The sequence below is a fragment of the Polyodon spathula genome, chromosome 7 (assembly GCF_017654505.1).
Source record: "Polyodon spathula isolate WHYD16114869_AA chromosome 7, ASM1765450v1, whole genome shotgun sequence".
Taxonomy (NCBI): Eukaryota; Metazoa; Chordata; class Actinopteri; order Acipenseriformes; family Polyodontidae; genus Polyodon; species Polyodon spathula.
In genome coordinates, this window is record NC_054540.1 from 28,470,959 (window position 1) to 28,481,292 (window position 10,334).

Consider the following 10,334-nt stretch of genomic DNA (forward strand, 5'->3'; position numbering starts at 1 on the left):
CAAGTTTGTCCTCGAGATAGTCATGCGGGGAGACCGAAATAGTAACAATCAACCCTGGTGCTATTGCCTGCTGCCCACGCCTTACTGTTTGAAGTGCACCAAATGATCAATCTGGTTTAATTTTCCACTTAGCCGTGTATAACCCTGTAATGCTAAGCTCCAGATCTCACATCTACCCACGCTTTCAACAGCAGCGACACTGTGAGTGGGATGCAGTATTCTGATTCAAGTATAATAACCTAGTGCTATACATAACCTAAAAATAGAAGATATTTCCTATTATTCCTCAATACATAGAGACGCTTTATTGGAAAATGTGTTCGGGTTTGCCTATTATTCCCGTATACCCTACAGTATTCATGGCAAAAAAAAAAAAAAAAAAAAAAAAAAAGGTTTTGGGAACCTTGTAAATTTTCTAGTAGTCTATTCGTAAACGTGTCCCAGATCATATAGCATAAACATCCAATCGCTTGTTGGCTGTCTGCCGCCACTCAGTCTATTTTTTTTTTTTTAATTTTATTAATGCTTTGCTGGAATAAATTAATTGAGTATCTGAGTGTTATACTATTGACTTTAGATACTGGTTTACTCTTTACTACCTTGTTCTCGGGTGCACACGTGATCACGTAGTTGCATTATTGCAAGTAACTTTAGTTTACTTGGAAAAAAAAAACAATTACTGTATAACTTGAACTGAAGACAATGTTTGTTTCTTGTACGTGTTACATAAACAACCCAAATTCATATAGCCTATTGCAATGCACATTTGTGTCTACATCGTGTAGGAACAGTTAATCAAATACACTGCCCGCAGAAAGTCTTCAGATGTTTAGATGCTGTATAACTTTTTTTAATGCTGATGTTAACGCTGCTGCATCGATCCACAATCATGTTTAGTTTTACAAAAAAAAAAAGAAAAAGAAAAAAAAAGAAAAACAGTAAACTGAAAACTTGACTCAGTACGCATTGGTGGAAGTGTATGATTGCTGAACAGATTTTTATTTTATTTTATTTTTTGCAGAGTTACAAAGTTAAGATCTTAAACAATTTTAAGTGAATTGCTTTTTTGCCTTTTTCTTATATAATAATTATACTTACCGGTCTATATTACTATCAATGTTTTACAATGTTACAGCGTGTGATGGTGAGGATGATGATGATGATGATGATGATTATTATTATTATTATTATTATTATTATTATTATTATTATTATTATTATTATTATTTAGCTCTGTATTGGTTCACATGCGTGTTCATTCATTTACATATCAGTGTTAGAACAAGTGCCATGTCTCGTGTTGCAAAAATACCTAAACTCTTCATATTTATTGTACTTGTGCTCATTCTTGGCTTGTAGTGCGTGTGTGTAAATTAGCGTTGCTGTGTCACTGAATTTAACCAAAGGGAAACTTGAGAACAAGGAAGGGTCCCCCACCAAAACAAATCTATGCCCTCCTCCCTCTTCCCTGCAGTGGCACTGCTGCTGCTGTTTGTTTGCACTCGGCTGATCCGGAGCGGAAATTCCTTTCCGTTTTTGTGAATGACAAACTCATTAAAAATTCATCAACACAGCCTGTTCCATCCGGCCCCGTGTCCAAGGCAACCAGAGCTCAGTGTGCTCTCATTGGCTGGCCGACATAATGTATACATTGAAACGCTTCGTGTTTGTATCCATTCAAGAACTTGCCGCGGCTAGGAGCGTGTTGAAAAGGGACACAGATCAGTCCGTCAAACCGAGACGTTACATTAATTTACAAACTTCTCGAAAACATTTGCAGAGACTGCAAACTCGCAAGGTTGTACAGATTAAACGAAAACACTCGTTTACAACGTTAACCTCGAAGATATTTGCAACACCGCTTTCAGATTTTCTTTTTTGCTTTGATTGCGAAAACATGCAACTGGAAGACTGATCGGCAAGCCGCATATAAGGAACTGCCACATACACTCAATGAGTCATTGATAACTGCACTGGCATGTGTGAGCTGTAGTGTGGGGCACTAGTATATGTAGTCTAAGGCCCTTTTTTTCTCCAGCTTATTATTCTTTTTTTTTTTTAATTATTATTATTGTTTAATTTGATTCAGAAGCGATTTTTTTTTTTAGATTCAGGCGCACATATCGTTACAATGCTTCAGTAAGTAGTGTGTATATTGGTCACCGGTATACAGTAATTCTTCTCTATCGCCTCCAAAGTAATTTTTACTAATGCTAGATAAACTCAAACCCGTTCATTTCAATTCGGTAATAACGACGATGAGCAAGACAGTGGGTTGGTTAAAGGAGCAGCTGCAGACAGGCAACGACAGCCTTCTGGTAATGGACTGCCGAGCCCAGGAGCTCTACGAGTCCTCGCATGTCGAGGCAGCCATAAACGTGGCCATCCCCAGCCTCATGCTTCGGCGACTCAGGAAGGGCAACCTGCCTATCAAGTCGTTGTTAGCTAACGGGGAGGACAAGGAGAAATTTGTCCGGAGGTGTAGGACAGACACAATCGTGCTTTACGATGAGTACAGCAGCGAGTGGAATGAGAACGTGGACGGGGACTCCGTGCTGGGGCTCCTGCTGAGGAGAATGAAGGATGAAGGCTACAGGGCTTTTTACTTGGAAGGTATGGAACAAGCTATTATGTTATGTAACGCTCCCTGTAGTGCAGAAAGGCATGCAGCATGCATGCACCGCACAGTAGTTGGTGGTTGCAATTATGCGGCTGGGGATTTCAAGGGTAGGCGCCGTGGATTCTGCTTAACGTTATGTTATGGCTGTGTAATTGTATTATTGTTATGGCCAGTGTGTTACTTTTAGAATTTCGCATTTCCAGTGTTAAGTGTGTGTAATTTTATTTTACGGAATTAAATCAAATCATGGCACTGTTTTTAGCTAGGTACTTTTTGTTAAATAGTAATAATGATGCGTTTTAAGACGATTGCATTTTTTTTTTTTACAATGTAGTGTATCTGCATATGACAGATTCATCAACGGGGATGTCGATTTGTATAGGGTTAGTGTTTTAGAATATCTTATGATATGTACTTGGAAATAATTAACATCGATCATTGTATTTATCTTGATTTTCTATTTCTGTTTGCAGGCGGATTTAATACATTTCAAGCAGAGTTTCCTGCACACTGCGAAACTAATCTGGACAGCTCTTGCAGCAGCAGCAGCTCTCCCACAACACCAGTGCTCGGGTTAGGGGGGCTCAGAATTAGCTCTGACTCTTCCGATATCGAATCAGACGTTGACCGGGACCCCCACAGTGCCACTGACTCTGATGGCAGCCCCTTGTCCAATACCCAGCCTTCTTTCCCTGTTGAGATCCTGCCATTCCTGTACCTGGGATGTGCCAAAGACTCCACCAACCTAGACATTTTGGAAGAATATGGCATTAAGTACATCCTGAATGTGACCCCGAATCTCCCAAACCTGTTTGAGAATGCTGGGGAGTTCAAGTACAAGCAGATCCCCATCTCTGATCACTGGAGCCAGAACCTCTCTCAGTTCTTTCCAGAGGCAATCAGCTTTATTGGTAAGTTTGCTGTTCAAGTGTTTTAAACAGAGAAACTGAAGTTGCCTCTTTCAGAAAAATCTGACGTTTGGGGAAAATACATCATATACAGTATGTACACGGATATCTGCATTATCATTCCACAACCCATAAATATGCAACAGAGGTTTGGCAGGTCATACACTTAAAAAAAAAAAAGTATAAATATTTAAAGTGCATGTTTTTAAAACGACTACTTTTTAATGTCATTCTTTATTTTAATGAGACCAACTAACGATATACCCCACAAATATTTAAACTGTACACAATACAGCAGTTTAGCTGCATGTTGCAACACCATTTGTACTCCTTTGGGTTCTCAGCCAAGGTTAATGGAATTATAATACCAAGGGTTGCATTGCAAGGGAAGGGGTTTGTAATGTGAGACCAGCAGGAAAGGAGTTCTTCTGGAAGCCACCGAGAAACTAATCTAGGGCATTGTAATGCATTTCCTTTTACAAAGGAACCCATTTTCAGGGAATGTTGACATCCTGTTGCTCTTAATGGGCCGCCCCCATGACTTCCCCTTACTCTCTAAAACTCCTGAATGGTACCATTGTAAGCTGATCAGCAGTTGGAAGAGTAATTTAATAGACGTTCATAGTCCAGTTTGTTCCTGTTTGAGAAATTCAATACCATATTGCATAATTTCTTCCTCATTCATATGCAGGCATGCTGATTGAGGGCTTTTTTGTCTTCTATGAGCTAGAGGAACTACCATAATTATTTTGAACAGCTTGTGCCCACCATTGGAGCTAGTCTAGTATTAAGCTTGTCAAAAATAAACAATCTGTCAAGCTTCCTCTCCTTATCCCCTCAGCTGCAAAGTGCATCTGTGGAATTTAAAAAGTTACAAAGGTAAACATGTTTTTGTGCAATGTACTTTTTGAACACTGAAAGTTCACACCACTGTGCCCTGGTTAACGTTGTGCTTGCTATGCCCAATTGCTAATTGCACAGAGAACTCAAAACTAATTTTGTCTAACATTTTTGTCTTAAGATGAAGCACGCAGCAAGAAGTGTGGTGTTTTAGTCCACTGCTTAGCTGGGATCAGCCGTTCCGTTACAGTGACCGTGGCGTACCTGATGCAGAAGCTAAACCTGTCCATGAATGACGCCTATGATATAGTAAAGATGAAGAAATCTAACATTTCCCCTAACTTCAATTTTATGGGCCAACTGCTGGACTTTGAGAGGACCCTAGGATTGAACAGTCCTTGTGATAACCGAATCACTACCCAGCCCCTCTACTTCTCTACTCCCACCAACCACAACGTTTTCCAGCTCGACCCTCTCCAGTCCACGTGAGCACTCGCAACCCTGACCTGCCGGTGATCGCTCTTGAAATATTTTTTGTCTTGTCAAGAACCTTGACAAGATTGACAGAACTGGTCTGAACTAACAGCTGTCGGATGTGCTTACTGAAGACATGGGAGACTAATCTGTGGAAGCAGCTGTAGCAGAGAGGGAGTGCCATAACTCCTTTCTTTCTTTTTCTGTTTCTCTTGGACTGAGAACATTTAATTATCCTAAAGGTTAGAAGAGAAAAGGTGTGCAGTAGACAGGAAAACCAAGAATTCCAAAGAGATGTGGTTGGTTGAACTGACTTTACGAGCACTTGCGCCTACAGACTGATTTTTAGCATTAGGTGTTCAGCAGCTTATATGTGTGTGTATATATGTATCTCTATCGTCTTCTGTGAAGACTGGCTATAAGTGTGTATGGGGGGGGGTGTATCTTGCTGAATTACAGCAGTTTTTGAAATTCCCCTATTTTTTGTGGAGAAGTCTTGTGTTTTAAACAATCTATTATATACATTGTAAAAAAAAAAATAATAATCTCCTAATAGTGCAGCCTTGCTCTCTTGTATCTGAAAAAAGAAAAACACAACTGTAAATCAGTGGGTACTAATTGTTTTCCATGTATGCATCCCAAGTATAAATATGTCATTGTTTTAATATACCAAAAATTAATTGTGTATTTGAATTTTGGTTGAGTCTCACCACTCCAGTTTTGCTGCTTAATGTATGGGTTAAATCTGGAGGCTTTCTTTTTGCTTTCATAAAAACAAATTCGAACCACTTGCTTTATGTATGCCTTTTAGCTCTTTACATAGACGTGCATATGCTGTTAACCTTCTAATGATTTTATTTTGATTTATTTTTTTTATAAAAAGTGCCCCCTTTTAAGCTTAAACACAGATATAGGTGTGTTCCTGTTAATGTGTCACCATGGTGTATTAGAAAGAAGAATTGTACTCCTGTATTTACTAATGTTAGTAAGTTATGGATGATTTGTGGTAATAGTGACCTATGTTAATATGAACATAATGCACTGTAATGCATGGAATATAGCATAGTTGATCCTCTATGATAATTGCTTTTAGGTATGAAGAGTGGAGTTTGTTTCTGTGCAAGAGGCTGATCATTTGTTTGTTTTTTAATATTCTGGAGGGAGGTGTCTTTTTTTTTTTTTCTTATATATATTATTCTCACACAGAGATGCATTACCTCTGTATCAGTCATCTTCAGGGAACTTTAATCACACAATGCAATAGTCCATGGTAAAGAAAAGAGACAAATAGACATCTGTTTTTCCTGCACTTGTAGATATGGCCAATGGGAGAATGACCTCTCCCCTCTCCCCCACTCTATCCTGTTGTTGGTAGAAAGTTGGAGTCTGGATATATCTTAATGTACACATTTAAATTATTAATAAACAACTATTTTGTCTATTCAGAACTGTACTTTTGGCTGCTGCTTCTTCATTTGGGAGTGTTCTTATGAATTACCAAATGTGTTTGTGTTTAATAAATGCCAAGAGGTCCACAGTCAAACACACTGCCATTTTTTTAATAGGCACATAAACACATTCTATTTTATATTTACAAAATAAATAACTAGCAGTTTTAAATTTGGTATTTTGACCAGCAAAAGCATTTCAGTTTAAAAAAAGAAAAAAAAAACCTTAAAGTAGACAAATGGAAATTATTCTGGAAAAACAGAATTGTTTTAATGCCAGAGAATTCTGCCAGTGTTGCTGCCAAATTTTAAATAGGTTTTAGAGCACATAGTCTTGCTCTCATTTCCACTAAAGGTGTGATTCTGTATATAAAGGAGTTCTCACTGGATAAACAGGGTCTTATATGCACATAACTTAAACACATTAAAAAAAAAATAGTGTTGTGATGATGTTCCTAAGGCTTTGAGTATCTCGCATGTATTTAAAATTAGAGTTTACAAAGGTAATTCATGGCAAGATTCAGATCATGCTGGTCGCATAAAACAAACCTGTTCAGAATACCACTTGAAGTACCTGTTTGTGTAGGTGTTGTCCAGGTTTAATGCTAGCAATAGGCTTTCAGACTTCCTGCTGTTTCTCAAACCTGTTTGGAAACACCCTGCATGTGTTATTTTCTAAACACCTATGCAGGAAACAAACTGTGCTTGATAACAAGCTTCCACCTCACTGTAATGGAGTAGCTAAGAAAGAAATATGTATGGCCCCATTTTCACCTATTCCAGCTAATAATTACCACACCCCAAGAATTCCTTGGCTTTTTAGAAGTGGTGGACAGCAGTTTGTGCCAATTAACTAAACAAATGGTTGTTTTTTCAATTACTCCTATCCTGTGCGCGAGTCCTGTATAGGATACCTACTTCTTTATACGATTAGTCTAGTCTTGCACATTGTGTCTTTAGGTTTGAAAACATTTGTTGTACAGTGAGGTGAAATGCTCTCTCTGGAATTCCAAGTGAAGACCTGCAACTGAGCAGAGCCAGGACGTGGACCTGCGCTCCCCTAACTGTATGAATCACGTAGCTATGCTTTTACCAGGTGAGCCATTCAAGACTATATTTTCTTAACAGTTCATATTTGCTGTGTTGCAATTCATTTGATCAACACACCAAGGTTTAAAGCCAACAAGGAAGAGATGTTTCCTGCGCAAAACGCTTGTGGAAATTATCTGCTTTCTCTGATTTTCTTTAATTGCTCTGCAAGTCTGCAGCATTATAGCATCAAGTGTTTTTCATTCTTTTTTGTGTAACCAGAACAGACAGATTTTTTTTTTTTTTTAATGGATTGGAACAGTCAGTTGTATCTTTTAAGATAACAGCAAATACCAAAGTTCTGTGTTGTTCCACTTAAATGTATTTCACTTACTATGATACAGTACAGTAATCTCTTATGGGTGGTTCAACAGCTAACATAACCACTTTAAAGACTGCTAGTCACAGGCGTGAAACCTGCATTAGCCAGGATATACTGCCAAATTAAATCATCAAATTACCCACACCTTCATGTGTGGACTTCATTGATTATGAGAAGCATCATCTCTGTGGTTCTGCCCTTTTGAAGTATCTTCATAGAACTTAAAGCTAACATGTCTCAATCAAATACAAGTTACTACAAATGCTAACCCAAATAAGTATCTAGGTATACTAGCCATACATCAAAGTGATTATTATTACCATATTATGAGCTTGCCCACTTTACCTTTGCAAATTTTAGACCAGTGTATTCATGTGTCTATGAATACACTGGTCTAAAATGCTTGGCAGTAGTAGTAATGTACAGGCTAAATTTCATCTTCTACAAAAACACTTCATTTCTGTGGTGTGGTCTTTGTTTCACGATTTTTACAGAAGCCAATAAGAAAACCACTTTGCTATAACCAGAATATTATTTTCATGGCCCCAGGGAGGTTTGAGGCTTTATAACATCTGTTTTAAAGAAATTAGTAGCTTTGATGTTAAAGCTCAACAAAGAAATAGTTTGGAAGGGTTTAGATGAGCTCTTGAATACTTCATGGATGACTGCCCCCAGCTTTGAAAATTATGTACAGATTATGATTGGTGCTCTGAGCAAATCATCTCAATACGGTTGCAAGAGTATTGTATTTTTTTTTTTATGTTTGGCCAAGTGGTCCCCTGGAAAGACAAGTCAATTATCATCCTTGGGTTGCGTTGTCTACCAACTGTGAAACAGTATTTAGAATATGTTAGGGTAGCTGGAAAACATGTGTAGGGCTGTGCTGTGTTTTGGGATTTCAGTTTATTTTTGACCCTATTTCAATTTTATATTTTTGTATGTGCTTTAAATTCAGATTTAATTTATTTAATAATATATATATATATATATATATATATAGATATAATATATATGATATATATATACTATATATATATATTATATATATTATATATATTTAGTAGAATAGAACTAAAGAACACTTGAATCTTGCTGTAAACGAGGGTCCATTACTGCTGTTTTTGACTCATGATGCTGTTTGGGACAGAGAACCCTCAATCCTTACAAGTTAGGACTGTGTTGAAAAACTCCCCCCCCACGCCCCCCCCCGCCCACATCACCCCCAGTATATTTCAGAAATGATGCCATTGCTTGGAAATGAATGCTACGGTAATTGGATTTCTTACATACACACACACACACACACACACACACACACACACACACACACACACACACACACACACAAGTAAGGACATTTAAATAAAACATACCTTTACTGCAAATAATTCTATTTGCAATTTACCAAGGATTTTTTTTGGCTGTAGTAAGAAATTAACAAACTAGTTTTCTTTGATTTAAATAGTTTATTGGAAGTTGGAAAGCTGGAAATGCACTGAACACATTCCTAAGTGCATACCTTATGTAATGTCTGCTCAGGGCATTTTGATAAATTTGACAAGATAAGCTAAGCCATCTATCTTATACTGTGTATAGCTCCGCATTCCTCTCTGACCATCAGTAAGGGTCACTCCAATGCTTAATAATAATAAACTTTCTTTGTAGAAAGCTTCCCTGTTAGTTTGTCCTTTACCGTACTGTTTAGACTGTATTTATAAACCCTTTCAAATTAAACACAGATAAATTACCTGCCCCACAAAAAGCACCTTTTCAGGCTGTAAATTTAAGCATCAATGTCCAGTGCAGCAGCCATTACCTGCTCAATAATTTACCACAATGATTGTCCAGAACCAAAGGTCAGCATACTTATTGGATATTGATCGCTTTTGCTGCTTTATGGTGCCGTTTAAAGCTTTAGAGGCCATCTCTCCCTGTGGGATAATTACCTTTCTACTCCCTGACTGGCTGAGACAGATCATATTCTTGATGATGTAACTAGAGTATTAGTCCTTATGGTAGTTTTTTTGAGCATGCTTGCTCATTACAAATAAGCCGCCTTGATGTTATTAGACAATTAGCAACATCCTCATGTCACTGCACTGAGGTACGACACAAGAGATGTAGCTCAGGCGCTGGCCAGAAAAGCGCACAGTGCGTGAACACACCAAAGGTAATCACATCTCTTCAGATGACATATTCTAATCTGAACACAAACTAAAATGTATATATCTCACTCATCCCCGGCCTTCAAATGTGGGACACAGCCTTTCAGATAGTCTGCATTTAGAATGCTTTGATAACAATAGCTCTGTTATATTATAAGATTTTGTTAATTTAGTCAAAAATGGGGATGCATGAAGTGAATATGGGAACCAGGCCACCTGAACAGGCCAAGTATCATTGCCCTAGTTCCCAACAATGCAAGCCGTGAAAATTCTAAAGTAACAAAAATTAACCAAACAGGTTGCTACTAAACTTCTCCCTGCATTAATCGACTGTTAACAGCTTCGATTTCTGTCATCCTCCTTGCTAGCTGCCCAAATGGAGCAGATTAACATGTGCCTCTAGCAATTTCCTGTCCAGCTGCAGATCAAGTGGCTTTTTGATTTGCTTATAATGTGAGACGCAGATAA

At 38.0% G+C, this 10,334-nt stretch overlaps 1 protein-coding gene across 1 annotated transcript; it reads left to right on the forward strand.

Moving 5' to 3' along the window:
• Positions 1 to 1,667: 1,667 nt before the first annotated feature.
• LOC121318490 (dual specificity protein phosphatase 6-like) lies at positions 1,668 to 6,295 on the forward strand. Its single transcript, XM_041255215.1, has 3 exons — positions 1,668 to 2,613; positions 3,094 to 3,531; positions 4,550 to 6,295. The coding sequence occupies exons 1-3, from the start codon at positions 2,211 to 2,213 to the stop codon at positions 4,855 to 4,857; spliced, it is 1,149 nt and encodes a 382-aa protein (XP_041111149.1). The 5' UTR covers positions 1,668 to 2,210; the 3' UTR covers positions 4,858 to 6,295.
• The last annotated feature ends 4,039 nt before the right edge of the window (positions 6,296 to 10,334 follow it).

Bases quoted from the DNA above. Each gene is read 5' to 3' on its own strand.
- LOC121318490 (XM_041255215.1), top strand. From the start codon at position 2,211: ATGCTAGATAAACTCAAACCCGTTCATTTCAATTCGGTAATAACGACG. The intron at 2,614-3,093 runs GTATGGAACAAG...TTCTGTTTGCAG, and splicing joins CAGGGCTTTTTACTTGGAAG to GCGGATTTAATACATTTCAA. The intron at 3,532-4,549 runs GTAAGTTTGCTG...TTTTGTCTTAAG, and splicing joins AGAGGCAATCAGCTTTATTG to ATGAAGCACGCAGCAAGAAG.